The sequence below is a fragment of the Eschrichtius robustus genome, chromosome 19, assembly GCF_028021215.1.
Source record: "Eschrichtius robustus isolate mEscRob2 chromosome 19, mEscRob2.pri, whole genome shotgun sequence".
Taxonomy (NCBI): domain Eukaryota; kingdom Metazoa; phylum Chordata; class Mammalia; order Artiodactyla; family Eschrichtiidae; genus Eschrichtius; species Eschrichtius robustus.
The window spans coordinates 18614341-18641811 of record NC_090842.1 but is presented as its reverse complement, the minus strand read 5'-3'; the positions used below and the strand labels follow the sequence as shown (position 1 = coordinate 18641811).

The 27471-nt window shown below is 49.7% G+C and overlaps 1 protein-coding gene across 4 annotated transcripts in view; it reads left to right on the top strand.

Moving 5' to 3' along the window:
• The window catches only part of CDH3 (cadherin 3), a 105773-nt gene extending 89003 nt beyond the window's left edge, over positions 1–16770 (top strand). For all 4 annotated transcript variants that reach the window (XM_068528385.1, XM_068528383.1, XM_068528384.1 and 1 more), the window contains 12 exons: positions 159–314; positions 397–541; positions 1820–1986; positions 2640–2768; positions 3688–3873; positions 5327–5568; positions 5952–6097; positions 7336–7560; positions 10685–10891; positions 13612–13742; positions 14114–14260; positions 15900–16770. In XM_068528385.1, coding sequence (XP_068384486.1) covers positions 159–314; positions 397–541; positions 1820–1986; positions 2640–2768; positions 3688–3873; positions 5327–5568; positions 5952–6097; positions 7336–7560; positions 10685–10891; positions 13612–13742; positions 14114–14260; positions 15900–16109 — 2091 coding nt within the window. In that variant the 3' untranslated portion in view covers positions 16110–16770. The remainder of the gene's footprint in view (positions 1–158; positions 315–396; positions 542–1819; positions 1987–2639; positions 2769–3687; positions 3874–5326; positions 5569–5951; positions 6098–7335; positions 7561–10684; positions 10892–13611; positions 13743–14113; positions 14261–15899) is intronic.
• The last annotated feature ends 10701 nt before the right edge of the window (positions 16771–27471 follow it).

Below are 27471 nucleotides of genomic sequence, written 5' to 3'. Positions count from 1 at the left end.
GTTTCTTGCTGCTGAGCCCTGGGGCCTGCAGAGGGAAACTCTCTGATGGGAGCAGTTTCTAATCAGGCAGTGCCTCTCCACCCCTCCCCACAGAGGGTTCTTTGCTACAATAATGAGATATTTGTCACTTTGTCAGCTAACATTTCTTTTGCTTCCAGCTCAAATCTAATAAAGACAGAGGCACCAAGATTTTCTACAGCATCACGGGGCCTGGGGCAGACAGCCCCCCTGAGGGTGTCTTCACCATAGAGAAGGAAACGGGCTGGCTGCTGTTGAATAAACCACTGGACCGGGAGAAAATTGCCGAGTATGAGGCAAGTAGCCTTTAGCATCCAACGAGAAGCAGGGCCCCAGGGAGGGTAGTGCCAGGCTGACCCCAGGCCTGTGTACCTACAGCTCTTTGGCCACGCTGTGTCGGAGAACGGTGCCTCCGTGGAAGAGCCCATGAACATCTCCATCATTGTAACAGACCAGAATGACCACAAGCCCAAGTTCACCCAGGATGTCTTCAGAGGGAGCGTCTTGGAAGGGGTACTACCCGGTAAGAGGACTGGGGAGGGCACAGCTATAGAGGTCTGCTGGGCCCAGACCTGGCCTTGGGTCCACGTCTGGAATCAGCCCAGACTCTTAAAGGCTGGAAGAACCCTTCATACCTGATTTCCTGGGCTGTGCCTCAGATCACCTGGGATCTTCTTAAAAGTCCAGATTCCCCTACTCCATCCCAAGATCCCTGAATAAGAATGATCCTGGAGTAGAGCCCCAGAATCTGTGTATTTGAAAATTTCCCAGAAGCTTCAGATGATCAGCCAGCTGCAGCTTTGGAGCTGCAGAGACCTATATTTGAATCTGGATTTTGTCTCTTTATCTGCTGTAACCCTGGGCAAGGTCTTGACCTCTGAGCCTCAATCTTCACACCTGAAAATGGGGATAATATCAACCGTAAAGAACTGTGAAGATTAGAAATAACACATGCCTACTGCTGTGTGATATGAAGCACCTGAAATGAGGTTCTTTGGGGAAATGGCAGCTGCAAGGAGGGTGGCAAAGGCAGAGAGGTGTTAGAATGTGGTTTACAGAGAGCAGAAAATGAATTGTCAGGCTGGGGAAGAGGGTGAGAGGGGCTGGCAAAAGACTAGAGAAATAGGTGACATTAATGACCTCAAAGACAGGTGCTGGTGAGGAGGGCTCCTCTTCTCCCTTTGTCTCTGAGTTGTGGAGAATTACAGAGAAATGTGAGTTGGTTAGGCTGCTAATAACAGACATTTCCAGAAGAAAAACAGTACCTTCAACAATATGGAACCTTTTCCCTCTTTGTATTCAGGAAGCCTAGAGGTGGTCAAGCCAGGCTGGAATGGTGCTTTAACGTGTAGGGGAACTAGGCTCCTTCCATCTCGTTGCTCTGCTGTTTTGGCTTTATTCCCAAGATTACCTCATGGTTGCTGCTGGAGCTCTGACCATTACATCCGGAAGGAGGGAAGGAGTGGGAAGAATAAGCCCCTTAATTCAGAAAAACGCTTCCCCCAAAGCTGTATATCCCATTCGTCAGATTTCAGTCTCGTGGCCACAGCTAGCTGCAAGAAGCGAAATAGTCTTGGTTCCCGGTGGGCTTGTGCTCAGCCTAGAATGATTATGAGGATTATGTTTCTAAGAAGGAAGGGGAGAATGGGAAATGGGCACCAATTAGCAATCTCTGCCACGAGTGGAACGTGGGGCCAAGCCAGCGAGCAGGGTGGAGCCTCTCGGAGTTCCAGAAGTGGGCAAGGCTGGAATCGGAGCTGGAAGGGAAGGTTGCTCACTCATCAGCCCTTCTCCCCTCCAGGCACTTCTGTGATGCAGGTGACAGCCACGGATGAGGACGATGCCATCAACACCTACAACGGGGTGGTTGCTTATTCCATCCATAGTCAAGAGCCACAGGACCTCATGTTCACGGTCCACCGGAGCACAGGCACCATCAGCGTCGTCTCCAGTGGCCTGGACCGGGAGGTAAGTGGCCCTTCGGGAAGGTGCTGTCTGCCCAGGCTAGCCCAGGCTGGGGTCTGACGCTCAGAGCAGAAGCCTCTGCCCCCAAAGCCCAGGGCAGAGCAGTGGGGACCCAAGTCAGCTGGGAATGGCTGCTGCTATGTCCCACGTTGATGACCTGCAGCTCCCTCGGGCCAGTGGCACGTTGCCAAACCATCTCGTTAAGGCTGAGGAGGCAGCTGTAAAATGCAGACGTTTAATACTTTCTGCAGGTTTTCTCATTTCCTCTCGGAATGGCTCACTTAGCACGCACATTGCCCAGATTTGTCCCGTGTGTGCCACAAAGCAGAATTAGCTCCATGGATATTGGAGTTGCCTCCTGTTCCCTAATTAATACCTTTGCCCAAATCCACACTCAAAGGTCCCATTCTGCATCCGCCCAGGGTCAGGAGGCAATGCCCAGGCTTCATCCCATGACAGGCCCAGGAGAACCGTTTGGATCCACGGTTCCCCTCCCCCTCCACCCTTTGCTTTTGGTCTTTCCTGCAGTGGGTGAGCAGTGGGTCAGGAATCAAGAGAACACTGAGAGGGAGGAACATTCCCCTTCCCTCCACGTACACCCAAGGCTGTGCCCAACGCGCAGTGGCCTTCCACTTCCACTCTCCTTTTCTCCCCAGAGAGTCCCTGAGTACACACTGACCATCCAGGCTACGGACATGAACGGGGACGGCTCCAGCACCACGGCTATGGCCGTAGTGGAAATCCTCGATGCCAATGACAACGCTCCTGTGTTTGAGCCCCAGAAGGTAATGCCCCTTCCTTCCTTCTTCCCTCGTCAGATGATGAAGGACTAAGTTTCTCCTTTCTGATGAAACTCCGGAACCAGCCTACATTGCTTCAAGTCCCAGTCCCAGCACTTGTGAGCTGTGTGACCTGAGGTGAACTACCTAACCTCTCTGTGCCCTATTTCCTAATCTGTGAAATGGAGATGATGCTCCATTGTCTCCTGCTTCATTTTTCTGAGTTTTAAATGAAATAATCTATGTACAGTTCTTAACACAATCCCAGGTACACAAGTGCTCAATACGAAAATCTTGGTTGATATGGAAAGTCCTAATTTACCTCACACCTATACCTGCCCACATTCCCCCAGTAAATGCTTGTACACCTCACGTGACAGAGGACTCAGTGCCAGTCAAGGTGACACCCACCCCCTTCCATCTGTAGGTAACTCTGACTGCTAAGCATTGTTTAGGCCTGATGAAAAATTTGTTCTCAACAGCTGATTTCCCCATCTTTGCCACCTGTTCCAGAATTTCCAAAAAAGTTCCTGGTCAGTGCCCCAGAGCAATCAGACACCTAGCCCTTCTTGCCACCTTCCTTATGCCTTTCTGATCTCAGCTAGATATAGGTGACTACTCAATGGCGAGGCCTTGGGCACCCAGATCAGTGAGATTCCTGGAGCGTCAGGCCCCTGGGTGTAGGGAAAGCAGGCCCAAGATTGCTGTGGTCTGTCCCAGCAGCTGTGAGGCTGACTCTTGGGATGTTCTGCATCCATGCGTGCCCTGAAACCCCAATAAGTGGGTTGGGCGGTCCCAGAAAGGGCGAGCGGCATGGGGCGCCCCTGGAGTTGGATGGAGGATTCACAGCTGGTGACGAGTGGAACAGCCTCTCAAGGTGGTCCGTCTCTCCGCTCTGACTGTGCTGTGCTTCCCACACTGACAGTACGAGGCCCGTGTGCCTGAGAACGCAGTGGGCCACGAGCTGCAGAGGCTGACTGTGACCGATCTGGATGCCCCCAACTCACCGGCATGGCAGGCTACCTACCGCATCGTGGAAGGTGACAACGGGGACCGTTTTACCGTCACCACCCACCCTGAGAGCAACCAGGGTATCCTGACAACCAAGAAGGTGAATTGGTTTGGGCTTTGTACAAGGGCCACACCTGGGACAGTCAGGTCTGCAGCCTCCAGGACTAGGGGGTACCACCTGCCTTGGGAGACATACCTTGGACCACTCACCAGGGAGTGTACCAGGCCAGTGGCTTGCAACACTCTCCCATTCCTCTTGGGTTGAGGAATTCCTTTGTTCAAACTAAACCTTACCCAGGGACCCAATTCATAAAACAGATTCATAAAACAAAGTTGCTGATCTAACTGAGGCAGATCAGTGGGGCCCCTCCTCCCAGATCCCAGTGTCCAGTGGCTGCTTCCAATCAGTCTTACACAGAGGGTCTCTGTTTTATTGGAATTATTGCTAATTTTGCATTCAATCCATAATTCACATCTAGGTGTTTGGATAGTAAAATGTTTTAAATTACTTAGTAGTTAGGCATACCCTTGCCTCTCAAAAAGTCTTTCAATAAAATTGATGCTTCAGGAAGATGGGTCCAATCTTTCTTTGATTTCTTTTACCTCCTGGTTTATTATGAAGAATGGCCCCGTTTGAGAAGCAGGGCTTTATATAATACTTTAAAGGCTGTCCCCTCCTGGCAACCAAAACTTTGTAACAACCCTTTCACACTGTGAAATGAATTTCATTTATAATATAACTTCTCTAACTTATGTAATTTCTAGAAAAATGGAATGCCCTAACTGTAAAATAAAGGAGAATTTTAGAGGAAAAGTTACTGATTATAAAATATTTCCATATGTAAACCTTTGGGCACAAGTACACTAGAAAACATAATGAAGTGGTCAGTTTCTTGCACATCGTCCAGATGTAGTAGATACTATATGTCACTCTAGTGATTCATATCACGAGTGGTATTGATGTTTTTCCAGAACAACAAATAAACAACTTTGGGAAATGCCTGAACAAATCAAATTACGAGCTCCCCTCAGAAGTTGCATTCCTGGAAAATTCAGTATAAATTAAAACCACACCAAAAACTCGGTTTGTATGTAAAACACATTCTAGACTATAAATATAAACAGAACATCACACCCATAAATACATGAATGTCCAAGGGGATATATTGGCAAGTCACATGGGATATGGGACAGTTCTTTGTGTCCCTGCCCCAGCCTGTAAATGCCAGTGGCATCCCCAGTCATTAGGACACCTAAAAATGCCTCCTCCAAGTTTCTACAACACCCCCTAGGGGGTGTCATCACCCCATAGGGAACCAGTTCTCGGCTCAGGGCTTACTAGCCTAGTTGCCTTTGGAGTGGTGGTCTGAGAGGCCCTGCTGGATGTCCACTCAGGAAATGCAGGAGGCTCTATGGGGTAGGGAAGGGGCAGTATTGTTGCTGGTGGGAGCCTCCAGCCCCTCGTTGTGGGCCCTTTCCTTCTGGCATCACAGCACTGCATGGGGCCTCCTCACAAACTCGCGGCTCAGGTCCTCCTTCCTGTTCTGTCCCAGGGCTTGGATTTCGAGGCCAAAACCCAGCACACCCTGTACGTTGAAGTGATCAACGAGGCTCCCTTTGTGGTGAAGCTCCCAACCTCCACGGCCACAATAGTGGTCCACGTGGAGGATGTGAATGAGCCACCCGTGTTCGTCCCACCCTCCAAAGTCATCGAGGTCCAGGAGGGCATCTCCGTTGGCGAGCCTGTCTGCACCTACACTGCGCAGGACCCGGACAAGGGGAGTCAGAAGATGAGGTACATAGGAGCTGGGCTTAAATTCAGCTAAATGCATGGGTACTGTTGGATGGGTTGTTTATTATGGCCAGAATGTGTTCTAATTGCCATAAAGCCTATTAAATATTTTGAACGTCACCCCTGTACAGGGCCTTCCCTTCCTACCCTCCACATGGCTGAAGTCCAGGGGACAGGTGTTCCTGCTCCCTCTCATGTGTCCCTGCTGGGCCCCCCACCTTCTGCTCAGGCTCCCATTTGGGGGTGAGATGCATTTTCCACGTAATCCTGCTTAGGAGCCCTGAGTCCTATGAAACCCTCTGCCAGTTGGCATGAGGAAGCTTTGAATGATGACTCCAGAACTCTAAGTATTCTGAGTGTGATTCTTCTCAACTTTTCTGCTCCAGCTACCACATCCTGAGAGACCCGGCAGGGTGGCTAGCAATGGACCCAGCCAGTGGGCAGGTCACTGCTGCAGGGGTCTTGGACCGTGAGGATGAGCAGTTTGTGAGGACCAACATCTACGAAGTCATGGTCTTGGCCACGGACGATGGTGAGAGCTTCCTCCCAGCCCCTCCACATGAGCACCTTTGGAGCCAAGGACACAGCATGTTCCCTCCACAGACAGAGTGTGGTGTGGGGAAGCGGTGTCAGCAATCCTAGCTGGGAGGTCAAAGGGGTCTCTCAGAGGGGTCTTTTAAAGGGTGGTCCTAGGGTTGACTGGTTTCAACTTCCCTAAGACCCAGGAATTAGGAGGTATCCTGAAGACTCCTTTCAGCCTAAGTTTGTGTTTCACTGAGCCCTGAATTGGCCTGTTGGTTTCCCCTTGTGAATGATTGAAAGGGGCTGCCTGGAAAGTGTCATGATTGATATAGTGATGTCACACCATGACAGGATTGGGGGTGATGATGTAATTACCATCTCTATTTTTTTTTTTTTTTAAAGATTAAGGTTTGGGCTTCCCTGGTGGTGCAGTGGTTAAGAATCCACCTGCTAATGCAGGGGACACGGGTTCGAGCCCTGGTCCGGGAAGATCCCACATTAAAAAAAAAAAAAAAAAAAGATTAAGGTTTTTTTTTAAATTTTATTTATTTATGGTCGTGTTGGGTCTTTGTTTCTGTGCGAGGGCTTTCTCTAGTTGCGGCAAGTGGGGGCCACTTTTCATCGCGGTGCGCGGGCCTCTCACTATTGGCGGCCTCTCTTGTTGCGGAGCACAGGCTCCAGACACGCAGGCTCAGCAATTGTGGCTCACGGGCCTAGTCGCTCCACGGCATGTGGGATCTTCCCAGACCAGGGCTCGAACCCGTGTCCCCTGCATTGGCAGGCAGATTCTCAACCACTGCGCCACCAGGGAAGCCCTACCATCTCTATTTGACACATACTGAACCAAGGCCTGGAGGCAGGCGAGAGGTTACTGCAGGGCTGGGAAGCAAAACTTCCCTGAAGCTGATCAGCAAACACTGCATCAGCCCTGAGGTGGCCAATAGGTTTCTCTTTGTAATAGATTGGTAGTGGCTGTCTGGATGAAGTGGCTGCAACTGCGCTGTGATCAGTTAGTAATGTCTGCCATGGACACAAAATGAGAATGATGGTATGTATGCCATGCATTTGCCATCACTGGTTTGATCTATAATGAAGCTAGTGTACAGAGGCTCTTGAAAGGTTACAGTTAGACAGTAAATAGGACCCTCCTGAGGCTGATTGGGTAGGTCCTGGGGGAGCTTAACACTGATTCATCAACCCAACCAAGGGCAGATGCTGAAAAGAGATCGTGTGTGTGATTATGAACAGGGAGCCCTCCCACCACTGGCACGGGGACCCTCCTGCTAACACTGATGGATGTCAACGACCATGGCCCGGTCCCTGAGCCCCGTCAGATCACCATCTGCAACCAAAGCCCTTTGGCTCAGGTGCTGAACATCACAGACAAGGACCTGTCCCCCCACACCTCCCCTTTCCGGGCCTGGCTCACACACGACTCGGACATCTACTGGACGGCAGAGGTCAATGAGAAAGGTAACTCAGTGGTGGTGGCAGATGGGTGTCTGCCCCCTACCAAGACCCAGCACACCTTCCTGCCCCAGTGTCTTGTGGGTCACCGAATTACCAGTCTCCTCAAGAATGTCAGTTAAATGCTGCTTATTAACTTAGTGTAAGCCTTTGGAATTCCACAGGAACCCTTAAAGACCATTCTAGCTCAACCACCTGCCTATACAATTGGAAAAACAGGCCCAGAGAGATGGGATGTGCCTTTCTCCCTCTCACATAATGAGGGAGTCAGAACTCCAGCACGGTGATAACAGCTAACATGCCTGAGCGTGCTTGCTGTGTGCTACGTGCGCTTCAGACGCTTTACATAGATTCGGCTACTTAATCCTCACAACAACCCTGTAAAGAAGGTACTGTTATCTCACACATACATGCATGTGCACCCATTTTACAGATGGGGAAACCAAGGCTTACAGAAGCTTAAGTATCTTGCCAAGGGCATTATGGTTAGAAACTGACGGCCCCAGGATTGGAATGCAGGAAGTCTGCCATACCAGGATGCTTTGCAGCTTACCGTTTATCAAACCCTGGCGATATGCAAGATGCTTTTTGTACTTTTCCATATTTAATATTTCTACCATCCTCTGTGGTCAGTATTTTTATCCCCATTTACAGATGAGAATGAGGCTCAGAGAGGTTAAATAGTGTGCCCAAGGGCACAGTGTGGATAAGCAGTGGAGCAGAAATTGAAGCTGGGGTCCCTCACCCCCACATCCTGCTCCCAGCCACCTCCCTGTCCTTCCTCTTTCCCATCCCCCTGGGGCTCCTCAGCCTTCAGTGGTTTTTCAGTTGTCACAGGACTGGAGAGGGGACTTGCTGGCATCAAGTGGGCAAGGACCCAGGTGTGTGAGAAAGATGCATCCAGGCCCAAGTGCCAATAAGGCCCCTGGAGAAACCCTGCTCACTCTGAGTGAGTGAGCATCTTCCTCTTCCTCTTGGGGCTAGAGTCCCCCAGGAGGGGAATGGGGAGCCAGAACATTCAGGTTCTGCCCCGAAGTAATGAAATGCCTGGTACCTATCACTGCTGCTGAGCCCCGCCCAGAAAGGACTGGGGAGACCTGCTTCAGACACACATATTGTCTCATTTTTATGATTCCTGTGATTTGGGGATGTATATCCAGCACCTTTCCTTGAGGGAACCCAAGTTGGTCTCCTGTCACCCCCTTGTGGCCTAGAAGCCAATTTTTCCCCTCCCTGACTGTATCGTTTACAAAGCGTAGACTCTGGAGCCAGAATGCCTTGGTTCAAGATCCAACCCTTCCATTTACCAGGTTTGTGATTGTGGGCAAGTTACTGAACTTCACTGTTCTGCAGTTTCCCTACTTGTTTCCCTACTTGTAGAATGCTGCCATAATTGTACCTACCTCCATACAATCACTGTGAAGATTAAATGAGTGCCTGAAAGGCATCCTGTCTGGTATATCAGTGCTCGGTAGATGCCAGTGGCCATCTTCACCACCACTGTTTCTCAAACAATCACAGATCTGGCTCTGTCAAGTGTGAGCGTTATGCCCAAAGCTCAGTGGTACCAACACCTGATACTAGCATTGATACCTGGTTCTTGATTTTGACTTAGTTGTTCTATCTGACCGTGTTTTTTTGTCAGAGGAGTTAATCCAAACTCTACACCTGTGTGACCTTGGGCTGCTTACTTGACCTCCCTAAGCTTCAATGTCTGCATTTGTAAAATGAGGATAACAGAACCTGCCTCTTAAAGTTGGGGTGGAGGTCAGAGTTGGGCTTGGCACATAGTAAGTGTCAGTTTAGTCACTGACACCGCCACCAGCACCATCATCAGCTGAGAACTCAGCCCTCCAGTGTGGGAACAGGATAGCGGGAGGGATGTTTGGGTGAAAGACCCCATGTTGGCCTCTCCACTTGGTAGACCAAACATTCAGCCTACAGAACTCTCTCTGCCTGCCGCTGCTGAATGGCAACAGGGTGAATTCTCCTTTCTGGCCTTTTAACTAAGAGGGGCCCAGCGAGCGTGCAGTGCCTTTGAACTGAAAATGGCTTGAGGTCACTGCTGAAATAGGCCAGCAGGCCTTAGGGTGGGTGGGCTAGAAATGTGGGGTTGTTTTTGAATGTCCCAGTGATGGGGGGACACTACTGACATTTAGTGGTGAGGACTTGAATGCTTGGGAAGGTTCCTCATGATGAAGAATAGTTCCACCCAAGCTAATAGTGCCCTCTTTGAGAAACTTGGGTCTAAACTGAAGGCCTTTCTTCAGAGAGGCCTCTGACCCTATATTTCTCACCCACAAACACAGCCCCCCTCCCCACTCCAGGAGTGCTGCACACCCTCCCCAGAGTGGTACCCGTTGTGCAGGCCGCACTGAGGCTTGGCTTCTGCTCTGTGGCTGCCTGCTGCCCGCCCCGGGCCTTTGAAGGCTGGTTAGCGCAGTGCCCATTGCAGCCTCACTGCCGGCATCTCTGAACCTGTGTGCAGTCACTCATGCTGGGATAACACAGGTTAGCACCCTCTCTGATCTGCTTAACAACATCAGTTACATCACCAAGTCGTATGCATTTGGATTTATTAATAATTGATGCTCACTCAGAATATCCGTGTTTCAGATACTGAAATTCTATCATACAGTTGAGGTATAAACATTATATTTACTATGGCAAGAGCAAAATGCTGCAATAATAAATGGTAGTGAACTTTCAAATAGGAAAACAGGTGGCCAGTTAATGTAAATATTAAAAGATTGGGTTAGCTATCTTTTAGGAAGAACAATGTTTGTTTGTTTGTTTTGCGGCAAGGAACACTCTAGCAGCTAATGGTACTGAGAAATTATTGGCTCTGCATGCCATGACTTTTGAAAAACATCGTATTTAAAAAATGCTGTGATTATTGATTTATTTTAAATAAAGTGATGAATTTATTCTTCTATCCAAATAATCCTTTCCACAGTGGAAAATTTGGCTTTGGCCGAATATCAGTTTTTAACACTTGGTATAGTGTGCTTTGGGGATATTGCTTCCTGTTGCCCAGATGCAGAGGCTGCCTCCTCAAACCTCCGTCATGGTGTGCTCGGTTCCCACCATTTGCGGTCTCCTGAGATGAATAATTATCTGTCCACTCCAGGAGACACAGTGGCCTTGTCCCTGAAGAAGTTCCTGAAGCAAGACACATACGACGTGCACCTTTCTCTGTCCGACCACGGCAACAAGGAACAGCTGACGGTGATCAGGGCCACCGTGTGCGACTGCCACGGCCACGTGGAGACATGCCCCGAACGCTGGAAGGGGAGTTTCCTCCTCCCCATCCTGGGTGCTGTCCTGGCTCTGCTGTGTGAGTGCCGGCACCCTTCCCCTTCTGAGGACAGGATAGTTAGAAGACCTGATTCTACCCTGAACTTCAAGGACTAAGGGGCCACCAACATCGCACATCTGTTCCTTATACTCTTTTTTTTTTTTTTTTTTTAATTATTTATTTACTTATTTTTTATTTTTGGCTGTGTTGGGTCTTCGTTTCTGTGCGAGGGCTTTCTCTAGTTGTGGCAAGTGGGGGCCACTCTTCATCGCGGTGCGCGGGCCTCTCACTATCGCGGCCTCTATTGTTGCGGAGCACAGGCTCCAGACGCGCAGGCTCAGCAATTGTGGCTCACGGGCCTAGTTGCTCCGCGGCATGTGGGATCTTCCCGGACCAGGGCTCGAACCCGTGTCCCCTGCATTGGCAGGCAGGTTCTCAACCACTGTGCCACCAGGGAAGCCCCTGTTCCTTATACTCTTAATTCCGGGAGTGTCATTCGATCCATAGATGTTTATGGAGGTTCTGGAAGGTGCCAGGCTTTGGGGATATATTGGGGAGCAGACTCGACCCTGCTGTCAAATCGTCTAGTGGCTAGAGCGGAGGTTCTGAAGGCGTGGTCTCCAACCAACAGCATTAGCATCACCAGGAATTTGTTAGAAAGGCTAATTCTCTGGCCCACTCCTGACCTACTGATTCAGAAGCTTAGGGGTAAGACCCGGTAATCTGTGTTTTAACAAGCCCTTCAGGGGATTCTGATGCATGTTAGAGCTTGAGAGCCATTGGTCTAGTGAGCAGAAATGTTTAGTTAAAAACTAATTTCTTTGCTCTAAAGGTAGAACCTATCACATTTGCTTTTTTCACTCTCTGAATTGTCCTTACACAGAAAACATGCATTCAATCACATATGAATACAAGAGTAAGCTTTAATTAGTCATCATACTGTGCAGCAAGCACTGTGTTAGGCGCTGAGGGTGCAACACTTAACAAAACAGACCAGTCCCTGCCTTCATGGAGCTTACTTTCCAGTGCAGAGAGCAGACAACAAATAATCTGGCAGAGAAATAGGTGTTTCTATGGATTAAAAGAAAGTGGGGGGAGGAGGTCTGCCATTTTAAGTAGGGTGGGCAAGAAGTATCCTTACAGAGAAGGGGATATTTGAGTAAAGACCTGAAAGAGGTGAGCAAGCAAATCATGCAGATATCTAGGGAACATCAAATGCAAAGGCCCTGAGGCAGCTCTGTACTTTATGTGTGGAAACAGCAATGACTCGGATGGAAAAAGCAAGAGGGAGAAGAGTAAGAGATGAGATGAGATGAGGTCAGAGAAGTGATGGGTGTGGCGGAGCAGTGTGTTGGGCCTTGTAGGTTATTGTAAGCACTCTGGTTGAAATGGGAAGTCATCGGGTTTGGAGCAGAGGAGCAATGTGATTTGACTTGAATTTTATAGGATTCCTACTGAACAGACTGTAGAGGGCCCCAAGGGTGGGGGCAGATTGCCATATGGAGCTACTGCCATAATCTAGGGGTGAGATGGTAGTTGTGACTCAGACCCAGGGTGGCGGAGTGAGAGGTGGTCATGTTTCAAGGTAGAATCAATTCAGATTCATATGTGGTATGAGGAAAAGAGCCATCTATGATTCCAAGGCCTGAACAAGTAGAAACATGGAGCTTCCATTAACCAGTTTGGGAAGGACCGTGGGATGAGTCCAAATGGAGGTATCAGTAGGCAGCTGGTTATATAAGCTTTGGGTGCAGGTGAGAAATCCGAGTTGCCTCCTGCCTTTCCCCAGACCCAGAGGGGGAGGAAAAGGTGAGGGAGGGATCACAGTCTAGCCCACAGAGGGTGTGTATCCCGAGAACCCATGGCCTCCCAAAGAAGGCTAGGTCAGTTTTGTCTGGCCAGAGGGAGACAGTGGTTCCATCAGCAGGCAAAAAAAGGGATAAAGCTTAACAGTGGCTGTATCTTCTTACATTAAACAGCCACAGAGAGGGCCAGGGGGTACCCTCCTCATATGGGATTAACTGGGGGTAAGGCGAGCAACTAGGCACTAGCTGGCCAGTCCCCACTGTGTCCAAATAGACTGTCAGCCTTTCAAACCATATTACTAAAACCTAGTCCCTCTCTTAAAATTCCTAAATAGCATTTGCACCTAAGTTCACATTACTGCATTATATCAAAGTTGCACTGTCTTGCTTTTAACTTAAAGTCTATGGCTATTAGAGGACACCTAGTGACTGAAAAAGAGTCATGTTGAAAAGTAACATCTGCTGGGAGATTCCCATCCCCACAAAGGAGGATTTCCTTAAGGACCAGTACCACCAATATGGGAAGACTGACAGTAAAATGATGCAGAATTACAGGTGGGGGAATGGAGTCAGAATGCCAGTAGGAGGAGGCGATTTTAAGCTGAGAGCTCAAGGGTGAGAGCCATGCATATGCATAGAGAGTGTTCCAGGTGAGGCACGAGCCTGGTTGAAGGTTCTGAAGTGGGAGACTGCCGGGTATATCTGAGGAACCCCAAGGAGGCCAATGGGACTAGACTTGGGTGGCAGGGAGGGTTGGAGACAGGCAGGGGCCAGTCCTGTAGCCTTGATGAGGAGTCAGGGAATTTCCTAGGTGCAAGGGGGCCACTGAAGTGTGTTAAGCTCTGGCTGCTGAGTGGAGGGGTCTAGAATTAGATGGGGCTCTGGGGGTTTGCAGGTCCTGGCCAGCCGTGTGGTTGTTGGGGGGTGAATATTCACACTCCCCATCTCTTGCAGTTCTCCTGCTGGTGCTCCTGTTTTTGGTGAGAAAGAAACGGAAGATCAAGGAGCCCCTTCTGCTCCCAGAAGACGACACCCGTGACAACGTCTTCTACTATGGCGAAGAGGGGGGTGGCGAGGAGGACCAGGTGGGGCACTGGGGGGTCTGGGGGTCGGGAGGTGGATGGCCCCCACAGCCACTGGCAGGGATGGTTTTGGGTCAACCAATTAACCATGTCAGCTGCGTCAACCAGACCCCGGTCTGAAGCATCCGTCTTCTGAGAGGATGTCTGGTCCATGGCTCTAGTGTCTTTGGCCCCAGCCACCTCGACCTTGAACCTGTGCTTAACTGGGGAGGAGGGGGTTTGTAAACTTGGGCTTTCAGAGATCTCTGACATTATCTGTCTTCTAAGACCTACCCATGAACCAGAACATCCAAATGGTACAGAACTAGGGTGAAATGTAAACGGGGGGAGTGGAAGGGTCCTTCTCCATCCCGTGACCTTCCCCTTTCATGAAGGACTATGACATCACCCAACTCCACCGGGGCCTGGAAGCCCGGCCTGAGTTGGTTCTCCGCAACGATGTGGCGCCAGCCTTCATCCCCACACCCACATACCGTCCACGGCCAGCCAACCCAGATGAAATCGGCAACTTCATCATCGAGGTGAGGCATGGGGGTCCATCCTAGGGCAGCCCTTTATTCAAGCATCAGCAGCACGAGCACAGATGGGCTTGGAGTCTTGGCTCTGGGTTCAAATCCTAACTCTACTTCCAACCTGCTGTGTGACCTCTGGCATATCTGAGTAACTTCTGGGCTTCTGTTCCTCCTCCATAAAACCCTAAGTTTCAGAGCGGTTAAGAATAGGTTAGGAATTCTTTATTCAACAAATATAGTGGTTGTCAGGAGAAAACTCTGGAGCCAGACTCCCTGGATTTGAATTTTTAAAGATCTCAGGTGATTCCAATCTGGAGCAAAGTTGGTGTCCTCTGTCGTAGGGTGCTTTAGGGATTGGAGGCATAATCACTTGGAACAGTGCTAGCACAGGGAATCTCCTAGGGAACATCAAAAACGGGTGCCTCTGACTCACCCCCCTGAGACTGTGATTTCATTGATCTGGATGTGGCTGGGGCTTCAGAATTCTTTTAAAGATTCCCAGATAATTTGAGTTTGGGAACCGCTGGCCTGGTACCTAACATGTATTAGGTAATGATAGCTATTGTTGCTAATAGCTAAGTGTCTCTGATATTCTCAATTCTGGTCACATATTTGATTTATCTGAGGAATTTTGAAAAATATCAATGCCTGGGACCCAGACATTCCATTTTTTTTTAGGCTCTGATATTTTTTTAGTTCCCCAAAGAAATCAGATACATAGCCAGGGTTGTGAGAACCACAACCTAGGTACATAGAAGATGAGCGATATGAACCTAGCACAGCCTGGTACCTTGATAGCAGTCAGTAAAAGGAGGTTTTTAATACAAGGGAGGGGAGGAGGTGGGAGAGATGGGAAGGGAGGGAGGAAAGAAGGAAGGAGGGGAGGATGGATGGATTTGGGGAGTTCAAGGAAGCAGCAGTGGGCACAGGGCTCAATGGGTGGTCAGGATACCTCACTTTGGCTTGAACCCTTCTTACCTTTCTTGCTTTCTAGAGATAGCCTGGTGGTCAGACTCTGTTCTTTAGCCTGAGCATATTTGAGAATCCTGTGCAAAAACAAAAGCATCTGGGGAAAGTTGCTCAGGGCAACTTTGCCTTGGAGCCAAATAACCAGATTTTCCCTCCAGTTAGATGAAGACAGTTTCCAGAATATCTGTGTTGGACAGTTTGCAGATACTGTCTCAATTAATGCCTGCCTGCATCAACTCTGCAGAGTAGGAATCCTGTTGTCTTCCTCATTTCACAAATGAGGAAATAGTCTTCCACTATATGCCGGGTACTATGCTAATAAGTGCTTTTATATATACGTATATTCATTTATTCCTCTAAAACTATAAGAAGCCTTCCCATTTTAGAGATGAGGCGGGAAAAAATGGCATGGAGAGGTTACGTTTACACATCGTGTGTGCAGTCTGATTTCAGAGTCCCCACCCTGAACCGCTGGCCTGTCACACTGAGCGCTCGCTCTAGGCTGGGCCCTGTGCTGAGGATTTATGCGCATTATTTCATTTTCAACCTTCAAAACCTTAAAGGAGGGGAGAGCTGGCTTCGCAGATGAAGAGATGCAGGCTCAGTTAACTTGCCGGGGCTCTCACAGCTGCCAGGTGTCTGATCCCGCAGCTCCTAACCACTGCTCTCTGTCCCCCAGAACCTGAAGGCGGCCAACACGGACCCCACGGCCCCGCCCTATGACTCCCTGTTGGTGTTCGACTATGAGGGCAGCGGCTCCGATGCCGCCTCCCTGAGCTCCCTCACCTCCTCAGCTTCCGACCAGGACCAAGACTACGACTATCTGAACGAATGGGGCAGCCGCTTCAAGAAGCTGGCAGATATGTATGGCGGGGGCCAGGACGACTAGGCCTCCCTGCCTGCAGCGCCGGGGGCCTAAACACCAGGCCTGCAGCTGCATCTCCAAGGGGTCTCCGTCCCCACCTCGGCCAGGGACTTCGGAGCTTGTTGAGAAGTAGCCTTAGCAACTTGGAGGGAAGAGGCGTGACATTAAAGGGGCAGGTTTCTAAGCCTTTCAGCATGGAGGGACCCGGGCAGTTTGATTTTAACAGTGAAAACCTCTTAGCCTCGGCCAGGGTTGCCGAATTTCCAGGAGTCTCTCCCCTGCCGTAAGATGCTCAGCCCTGTGTACCGGGCCTGGACCAACTCTGACTCCCGCATGTTGACGTTCTCTCTGGAATGGACCCTTCTCCTTAGAAAGAGGCCTCTTATTGCAATCTGGATTTTTTTTTTTTTTTTAAATGCTATTTTCAAGAAGTTAGAACCAGGTCCTCAGGCGCCCCTGGGGTCCTCCAGAGGCCCAGGCCAGAGCTGGCTGGCTCACGTGCCCTCACGCATTGCATTTCTCTCTGATCTCTGGGCCCCGAGGCCTCGTTTGAATGGATTACCGCGTTTTTATACCGAGCGTGTTTAGGTGGTCCTTTATTTTTTACTTTCCCTATCGATTGCTGTAGAGGAAGGGTGATGACAATGCTGTAAATGTACTAGAACTTTTTTATTAAAGGAACTTTTCCCAGAGGTGCCAGGGGAGTGGACTCTTTTTTTTTTTAATAGCAGTTTATTGACGTATAATTCACACACCATATCATTTACCCATTTAAAGTGTACAATTCAGTGGTTTTCTAGAACTTTCAGAGTTGTGCAAGGGGCAGAAAATGCTTTTAGCCCTGCAGGCTTCCCCCCAGCTTCCTCCTGATGGTAGAGGAAGCTCAGGATCTGGTTACAGGCCCAGGTAGGGGCAAACCTTCTGCGCACCTCCCTACAGATTCAGAACTGCTATCTCTGTGTGAGAACCGTTAACTTGCTCACCCCTTTGCAGGCGATGTCTTTTCTGGACCAGTGGCCGCACACGTACGTGGTGCAGTACGTGAAGATTTCCTCTCCTGTGCTGTGGGCTCTGTGTCGAAAGGCAGGGATTGGGGAGGATCTGGCTCCGCTCCTTCCCAACAAGTCCCTTAACCTCTACCTGCCTCAAGATTTTTCATGTATAAAATGGGGAGTTTTTATGGAGATTAAGTGAATTAATATCTGACACATGGTAAGTGCTATCTGTGTTCATTGGTAACAGCTACCATTTATTCAGTACTTTTTAGACCCAAACAGCTCTTAACTTCAATTACTTCCTTTAAACAAATCCTCACAGTCACCCTCTGAGTCCCGGATCTTCCTCCTTTAAAGAATGGCCTCGTATTTTTTTTAAATGATGCCTGATGATCATCAAAATCAAGCCAGACAGAAAATTAGAGAACTCACCCAGGATGTCAATGAAATTGGAACATTCCTGACAACACCAGGGCACAGATGCAGGAATAAGGATGAAGAGGCAGCAGGGATTCCATGTGTGTCTTTGTTAAAGCGAAGTTTTAAATTTGTCTTTGCAATGAACCAGAAGAAAAGAATCCAAAGTGAAGCTGACGATGTCGCTGAAGTTGAAATCAATGTGTCCTTCCTGCAGGAGGGACTGATTCTTTAAAGCAATGGTGCCCCAAGCGCGGTTCCTGGACCAGCAGTGTCAGCATCGGCTGCCGAATCAGGAACTCCGCAAGCAGGACCCTGCAATCTTGTCTAACAGGCCTTCCAGGTGATTCTGATGCACGTGTGAGTTTAAGACCAAGGCTCTGAAGCGTGAGGCCGTGGGTGTCCTGAAGCCTCAGACCCTGGATGGGGAAGTTTAAAGGGAACTGAGTCTGCTAAGAAAGCTCTTCACCTGGCCTTGGTCCGTAGCACCTGAGCCCACGGTCACAGCACCTCCCGCCTCTCCCTCAAGCTGCAGCCTCTGGCTCCCGCAGCCTCAGCTTCCCCTCTACCAGGGCCCTGCTGCTATTGCTGCTACTGCAGCTAAGGTTGTGCGGGGAGGATTAGGTGTCTCAACCAGCAAACACCTGCTGCCCCTTATCTTAAACGCCTCTCTGAGAAGCCTGAATAAAGCCTGCAACCCTATCTTCAGCTGAGACTAATAATAAAACCAAGGAGCCCCTGTCCAGGCTGGCCTTCCTCCCCTGAGATTTTTGGAGGGAGTGGAGGAGCAAAAGCAGCCTTTCCTAGCCAAGCCTCGTCTCTGCCGGTGGATCTGGATTCCCTTGGTGATGGAACCCGCCACCAGCCTCTGAGTGATTTGGAAGGAACGAGCCTGGGCTATGTGACGGGGATGGATGTTATGTCACTCTCTCACTCGGGACCTGCGTCTCATCTGCAAAATGGACTCTGGTCTTTAGGGCCTATAATAATATGTCAAACTATTTGCAGCTGGTAGGTCTCCAGTGCTAACCACTCAGAGGGAGCGCTAACTGTAAATACCCAGTGTGGCCCGCCATACCAATGGGGACTACCTGCATGTTTGCTTTGCCTACCCTGAATGTGAATCTTTCACATTTTGAGGTCTAACAGTTGAGCGTGCATCCCTCCAATCTTTTCCCCCCTGTGCATTACATACACATTTTGCATTATATCTTTTCATAACAGGATGTAAAAGGATTGCCTTACTGTCTCCATCACATCTAGTTTGGATGTGCTGGCATGTATTTAATCTTACTACCATCCATGGACATTAGTGCTTCTAGTTTTTTGCCCTTAACAATGATAAAATAAATTCCCTGGAGCATCCATCTCTGCAGATGCTTCAAAGCCAGCCTTCTTGGACTTCCCTGGCGGTCCAGTGGTTAAGACTCCGCGCTTCCACTACAGGGGGTGCGGGTTCGCTCCCTGGTCAGGGAACTAAGATCCTGCGTGCCGCGCAGTATAGCCGAAAAATAAAAAAGCCAGCCCTCCAACAACTGGGGAGGGGTGAGGGGGCCTGTGGTCCTGGTTGTGATCGAGGCCGCCTAATTCTAAGTGGAGGGTTCAGACGGGTTGGTGCTGAAAGGACCCCTCAGGCTCATTCTATTAAATGATTTTCCCCCCAGGCTTAAAGCCAAAGTTGCAGAACCCAAGTCCAACAAAGAAAATAACTGAAGTAAAGCTGTGGGAAGAAGGGGTCAGGGTGCCCAGAGACCTGCCTTTGGCCTCATCCTCCCAATGTTTCTCCTTAAGAACCCAAATGCAGAGCATTTTGAAAATTGCCCCCAATCTACCCCTGTCATTTTTCAGATTGGAAAAGATAGGGGTTCCAAAAGCAGGGACTCCCCAAGATCTCTCCAGCTGGTCAGAGATGGGCAGAGCCCAGGCCTCACTTCTCACCATGCCTTTTCCCTGGTGGCTGACCTGACAATCTTTTTTTTTCCTCCCCAAAAGGCTGAAGATAGGAGCCATCTCACCAGGTGGGCTTTGCCAGTCCCTGAAGGGGCCTGAGGGGATGGCTTTCATCCCCGGAAGGTTGGCAAGTAGCCGAGGCCTCAAATTCCTGGCTTCCTATGCTAGACATGGACTTTCCTTAACCACAGGCCCACACAGGGATGCAGCAAGAAGACCCAGGTAGGGAGATGCTGAGGGATGGCCAGTAGGGGGGGCCCTGAGGTCAGCCAGGCAACGGTCCTGCCATTGAAAGGGTGGGGGCAGTCACCCCGGGAAGCCCCTTGGGCAGCCCACACCCTTTGTGTCCAGTTCCAGACTCACTGGAGGCTCCACTCCTTCTGGCTAAAGGCAGAGCCTACCTCCCACCTCCCACGAAAATAATCCACCCAGGAGGCGTGGTACCGGGCACAGGTTCAAATCCCAGCACCTCCAGGCACGATGCCTTAGGCTAATCACTTAACCTTTCTGTGCCTCACTTTCTTCACCTGGAAGGTGGAGGAGTAAATGAGTCAGTATCTGTGAAGTGCTTAAAAGGGTGCTTGGCACAGGAGCGCTGCATAAGTGCTGTTCTCATCACTGCTGTGGTGGTGGCGGACAGACTGACAGCGTCGGGTCCTGCTCCTTTATCTCCACACTCCCAGCTTGGGCGGAAACAGCCCTTCCTACCCTTAGCGTTCCGACTGCAGAAAGGGATGTCAGTGGTTAGGGTGGCTGTGGCTTCCCCGAAGGCCCTTCCCCTCTGCACCCAGCAGAGGGCACCATCCACTCAAACCACAGCACAGCCAGCGCCTCCCAGCCTGACCGCTGCAGGCAAGGGAAGCTGAGGGTGGAAGAGCCACACTGGCTGCCGTGTGGCAGGAGCTGCCTTGGACACTGTGATGGTGACGGTGATGGTGATAGTGGCGGCGGTCACTGTTTATCGGGTGGTGAGTGGCCGTGCCCTTCACACATGTGGCGTCAGTTACATCCATTCTCCCGCCGACAACCATTGCGGGGAGAGGTTTTACGGTTCTCTTTTTTAAAGGAAATTGAGGGTCAGAGAGATTAACGACCATGCACAGCCAGGAAGTGACGGAGACAGTTTTGGGGTCCAGGTCTCCTTAATTCCCTAGTATGGGCTCTTTTTACCAGTAGGAATAAAAAAACTCCAGCTACATTGGGAGCATGGGGCAGGCAGGCAGTGGAGGAGGCTCTTCAGGTATGGCCTAACCCCCTCCACGGCAGAGCTGGCCCCACCTGACCCTGAGACTCTAAGGTCCTGACGCAGAAAAGCCACAGCATTTCCAACTGCATCGGGGGCATGTGGGGCATCACCCCAGGACTTCTTTATTCCTTAATTTAACAACTGTTTATTGAGTATGAGTTCTATGCCAGGCACTGTTCTAGGTTGCAGGGGATACAGAAATGCAGAAAACTTAAAAATCCCAACCCTAATATATGGGGGGCTCCAGGAAGAAAAATGTGTGTAGGGCCCACCTTCCATGTGAGTCTAGGTCATAAACTGTTAAATAAAAGATATCCTATCTTCCTACATAGACCAGCATGTCTTCATGGCGATCTGGAAGGCCAGGTTTTAATCTGGATTCCCAGACACCTAGAGTACTAGGCAGAATGCGGCTGCGCGGGCAGAGTTAGCCCCCAGCCCAGGAGCGGTGGTCAGCCTACCACTCTACCCACCCCGGGCTCCATCCTACACCATGAGGGTCCTTGTGCACATGTGTGTGTGTGTATGTACTCCCCAGCCCACCCGTCCAAGCTCTGTCCACCGATCTACACAAATAGCTTTCCACTGACCACCCCTTGGGCCTAGGAGTACACACCTGGGCTGTGCTGGCTGCCCTCAGGACAGACCTGGGGAGGGCCTGGCACAATTTATTGCAGGGAATGGTCTAGAGGGCAGGGTGGGGGGCACAGGTTCTAGCAGTCACAGCTCCTTAGCTCCATAGGAGGGGCAGGAGGGCCAGAGCAGAGCCTTTTAATGCACAGGGCGAAGGCCCTTCCTGCCCAGTCTAAGGGCGATCCTGCTGACATTCAGTGGGAGACAGACGATAAACAAGATGAATCAGTGAAATGGATGGTACAGTGAAAGGTGAGGCTATAGAGGAAGATGAAGCTGGGATGGGGCATAGGAAGTAAGGGGTCGGGGTGAAGGTTCAGTTCTAGAAGTCAGGAAAGGCCTTGCTGATGTTGACTTTAAAAATATGCACAACGTGAGAGTTGCGAGTTAAGTTTTTTTTTAAATAAATTTATTTATTTATTATTTATTTATTTTTGGCTGCGTTGGGTCTTCCTTGCTGCGCGTGGGCTTTCTCTAGTTGTGGCGAGCGGGGGCTACTCTTCGTTGCGGTGCACGGGCTTCTCATTGCAGCGGCTTCTCTTGTGGAGCACGGGCTCTAGGCGCGCGGGCTTCGGTAGTTGTGGCACGTGGGCTCAGTAGTTGTGGCACGTGAGCTCTAGAGTGCAGGCTCAGTAGTTGTGACACACGGGCTTAGTTGCTCCATGGCATGTGGGATCTTCTCAGACCAGGGCTCGAACCCGTGGCCACTGCTCAAACCCGTGTCCGCTGCATTGGCAGGCAGTTTCTTAACCACTGCGCCACCAGGGAAGCTCCCGCAAGTTAAGTTTTATTTGGGGCAAAATGAGGACTGCAGCCCGGGAGACAGCGTTTCAGATAGCTCTGAGAAACTGCTCGAGGAGGCGAGGGGAGGAGCCAGGATATTTAGGAGTTTTGCAACAAGGAGCATCAAAAGATTATAGTTAATTAAAGAAAACCAGATATCTCAAGTTAAGGAATTTAGCACTTTCCTATGTATGGGAAGATGCAAGAGTCTGGGCTCACTGAAATCATTCCTTTGATATGCACCTCAACCATCTGGGGCCAGTATCCTGTGTTTTCACTTCCTGAGTTTCCTCAGGGCTCACCGGCTCAAGTTGGAGGGCTGCAATCATTGATGACTGTGACATCCTTTGTTTATTGATATGGCAGGAACTATTCCATTTCTCACTGAGAAGGGAGCATTTGAGCATAGACTGGAGGGTACTGGGGAGCAAGTATGCGGGTATGTGTAGTAAAAGTTACAAGTGCAAAGGCCCTGAGGCCGGAGTGTGCTGCAGGGATTTCAGCCGAGTTCAGCAGGGAGGCTGCTGGAGCAGAGGGAGCGAGCAAGAGTGCAGTGGGAGACGAGGTCGGACAGGTACGGGGTGAGGCCCAGGTGCCCAGTCCTGGGCTGCCGCCTCCACAGCCGGCCTGGAGGCTGAGTTCACGACAAGGCCTGGTTCCAGAAGCCCTGGGAAAAGGCCTGATTCAGCAATCTCGCCTCCATCCAGGAGCTGGAGAAACCTGATTCCTCCTCTGCTCCATTCTCAGCCACTGAGGGGACGGCCTGGACCTGTCCGGGCCTGTGGGCAGCTGCAGAGCTGGCAGGCAGGAGTTGCAAGATTCTTCTCTCTCGGGGGTCCCCGGACTGAGCGGGGAGCCTGTCAGAAAGGAGCCCCAAGTCTGCGGGCACAGAGCCCTGGTGAAGAGTGCAGCCCCTAGAGGCCCCTAGAGGGGTGGGTGTGACCCACAGCCTCCCTTCCCTCAAGACCACACCTGTCTCAAAGGGGTGAAAAGAGGCCACTGGGAGGTGACATGTGAAAAGTACTCAGTGCTTTGCCTGACTGGCAGTTAGGGTTTAATAAGTGGTAGCTGCCATCATTACTGTTGTTGTTGCTTGTTATTAGGCCTTCTCCAAGTTAGGGGTGGAGCCCAGCCCTCAGCTGCCTCAGCATTCCTGTGCCCACTGCCCAGCAAGCGGCAGGGGTGTGACAGGGATTGGAGAGCAATCTGAGAGGGGATGGGTGGGTCAGGAATGCTTGGGCTGGGTTCCATCCATTCCTGTTCCCACTGCCTTCCAGTGAACCAGGGCCAGCCAATAGGGCAGGGAAGGGCAGTTCTCTTGTCACCCTGGAACCTGACAACCGAGGCCTTCTGGGGAGACAGTGCTAAGTAAGTATGGGAATTACTACCTTTAGAGCTTCTGTGAATTATGCACTTACCATGTGTAAGACAATACGCTAAAGTTTCACTCCAAATCAAAACCAAAGTTTTAAAATGTCCCACAGGGCTCTGCAGGATCTGACCCCATTGCCCCTGGGACCTCGCCTCTTACTGCTCTTACCTCAGTCCCACCGTGGTTCTGGCTACATCAGCCTCCTGCTCTTCTGGGAGTCGTGCAGGCTGCTTCCCACCTCGAGGCCTTTGCATTCGCTGTGCCCTCTGGCTGGCATGCTGTTCCCCCGGATATCTCATGGCTCCTCACCTCCTTCAGGCATCACCCAAATGTCCACTTGTCAGAGATTCTGTCCCACTTCAGAACTGCAACCCTGCCCCCACCCACCATGCCTTATTTTTCCATAGCATTTATTACTTCTCACCATACTATACTATATATTTTATCTATTTGTCCCCTGCCCCCCATTTAAATATAAGCTCCACGAGGGCAGGGATTTTTGTTTCTTTCCTTCACTGCTACATCCCTAACCCATGGAATAGTGCCTGGAACATAGTAGGCATTCAATAAATGTTTGTTTAATAAACATGCTTTACGACCCTCAAGGCAGGTTTTATAAATTCCCTCTTTTTTGGGGGGGGAGGGGCTGTGCCATGTGGCCTGCGGGATCTGAGCTCCCCGACCAGGGATCAAATCTGTGCCCCCTACAGTGGAAGCGTAGAGTCTTAACCAGTGGACCACCAGGGAATTCCCCTATAATTTACCTTTTGGAAATGAGGAAACTCAGGCCCAGGGAGGCAGGGTAAGTCACCCATGTTCATGCCCAGATGGTTACCAGCAGAGCTGAGAGAATCCAGGAACGCCACTTGTGACATCTCATTTAACCCTGCATCAGTCCTGGAGTGGTTATGCTCATTCCATCTTACAGAGGAGCAAACTGAGGCTAGAGAGGGGCAGAGATGGGAGATGAAGCTGGTTCCGTCTGTTTTGATCAAGTCATTGCTTCCTGGAGTGTGGGCTTCGGGCCTGTGGTGGGATGTGGAATGGTGTGAGGTGATGTGTGAGCAAGGTATTAAAGTCTTACGTGATCCTGAATCACACAAAGTTGTTACATTTTCAGTTTTCTTTCAATCCTTCTGCTTGCATCAAGGGAAGAGTCCCCCTTTTATTGTGCTTAGCAGGTCTTTAATGACTTTAACCCTTACGCTTCTCTCTCTTTACCAGAGAAGGAGGGCCTAGAAATTAATGACACTGTTATGTCATCATTGTATTTATTTTTACTTTAGTTATGGCAAGTGGTGCTGGTTTTTCATTTACAATACTGTTAGTTTTTCACTTAAAATAAATTTCTTTATGTTTTAAATAGTGAGTCCATTTAAAGAAACAATATTAAGTGAAGGTTAGTGAAGGTGGAACTCAGGTATGCCAATAACAATAAAGGTGGTACTTCAAAGACTGAAGCTCGAAAATTGAAATCTGTGTTCTACTTTTTATCTTATATCTTCTTTCAAAGAGTATCACTTTCTTTGGTGGGGAGGGGGTGGGGGACAATTTACAATCCAGAAAATAAAAGAAGAATTAAGTGCTAATCTGAGTCTTAAAAGTTGCCTTCAGGGAAGAGTGGGAGGGAACTTTAGGGGCTGGAGAAATCTGGGACGACTTCCTGAAGGAGGAAGCCCTTTGAGTTGTCCTTAAAAGATGTATGGGAGTTGGATAAGGGGCTAAAAGAAAGGAGAGTACCATGCTTTCCCTTGCCATTGACCTGTTGTACAGATGAGAAAACTGAGACCCAGAAGGTAGCTATAGCAAGTGGATACAAGAGCCCAGTCTGGCTCCAGTCTCAGGATCTTGTTCCAGGGGGAAGCCAGTGAAGTAGAAAATAAACTAAGTCAAGCTGGGAGGGATGGGACCCAGGGTGGCAGGGTGGGGGGATGGGGATGACAAGAGAAGAAGCTCTGGGCTTGAGTCAGTGAGGAGCCACAGTGAGCTTTGGAAAAGCAAGAAGCTGCCAAGAATAGTCGATAGCTCAGCAGAGTGCATAAGAGTGTGGGCTCTGAAGCCCCACTGCCTGGGTTCAAGTCATTCTCTGCCATTTGTGACACAAGCTCTCAGTTCCTCTACCCATAAGATGGGCATAATGGGAGTACATGCCTCACAGAGTTGCTGCAACAATCAAATAAGTTGATGCATGTAACATACTTAGAGCAGCACTTAACACATAGAAATACTCAATAAGTATTAACCTTACAGGTAATATTACTACTATTATTATTGTTGTTATTAACTGTAAGGTGGGCTACAAAAAGGAGAGGTTGGAGTCAGGGGGGCTGATCCAAAGGCTGCCACCTCTGTGCCTCAGTTTCCGCATCTGAATCAGCTGCTTGCTAGGGGTTCTCCTCACCAGCTCCTTGGTTTGGGGGCCCATGAAGTGCTGGAAAGAACCACTGCTGGAACTTGGTGCCCACTCATCATTCAGCAAATATTTATTGAGCCCCTACTGAGTGCCAGGCCCTGGGGATATGGAAAAACAAGACAGCCCCACCCCGTGCCTCCCTTATAAAGCTCCAGACTGAGGGAGGAGACCAGGAAGAACCAGGCAATTACAGGGCAGGTGATACTAGTCTGACCTGATGTGGAGTCGGGGAGGGCCTCCCAGAAGAGGTGACATCCAAGCTGAGACCTGAGGGCTGCGTAGGAATTTGCTGTGGGCTGGAGAAGGAGATCAGGAGGAGCAGTGTGTGCTCAGCAGGGGAGAGGCATGACCAAATCGGTGCTCTAGAATGATAATTCATGGGTGTGTTCTTTATAGACACTTGCATACATGCAAAATTCCAGATGGACAGGGCCATTCACCGTTGTTGCATTGACTGTAAGAGCAAAAGGTTGGTAACAACTCTTAGTCCATCAGTGGGTGGCTGCTTAAATAAACTCTGCCACATTCACAGCATGGAATATTCCACAACTGAAAACACACAAGAAAGCTCTTTATGCACAGATGTGGAAAGATCCTTAAGGTATCTTGTCAAGTGAAAAAACAAGTTGGAGAACAGTGAGGAACATGTGCTACTTTTTGTGTAAAAGAAGAGGAGGAAAATGAGACTATATGAATTTTTTTACTTAAATATGTGGAGAGAAACTCTGGAACAGCCTTGTCCAATAGAATTTTCTCTGATGATGGAAATGTTCTGTATTTCTGCTGACCAACATGGTAGCCACTAGCCACACATGGCACTTGAAATATGGCTGGAGTGACCAAGGAACAGAATTTTTAACTTAACTTAATGATTAGATTTAAATCTAATAGCCACATGCGGCTTGTAGCCACCGTATTGGACAGCATAGCTCTAGAAGAATACAAAAGAAACTCCTAACAGTAGTTAGTTAACCGCAGGGAGGGAATTAATTAGGCGGATGGCTAACAGGAATGAGAGGGGCACTTGTGCTTTATACCTTTTTTGTGTCCTGTAATTTTCGAACTAGGTGAATGCCTTACCCATCTCAAAAGTTAGACTTGAAAAATGAAAAGAAGGAATGAGGGAGGGAGGCAGAGCCCTCGGGCTGCTGTGTGGAGAACGGATTAGAGAGGGAGAAGGAGTAAAAGGGGAGACCAGATGTATCAGCCAGGATGCTGGCGAGAAACAGAGGCAAACTCAAAAGATTAACTGAGCAGAGTTAATGGAGGTACTGTTTACAGAGTGGTGGGCAGGGTTGCAAGGTGTCTTCGTCTAAGCACTAGATTAGGTTGATAATGGGTTGACTGGATTGATAATGGTGCCATTCTCTGAAATGAAGACAGGAAGAGGAGCAGGTTGGAGAAGGGCAATGATGCATTTGGTTCTGAACTTGCCTGTATTTTTGAGCACTTTGAGGTGCCTATTGGACATGTAAGTGGAGATGTTCGGGTGTAGTAGGGTTCTATAGGTGTGGGGTTCTGGAGAGGGCACACAGGCCAGGTGACCCTGGAAGGGAGGGGCATTGGTGCCAGCTTCA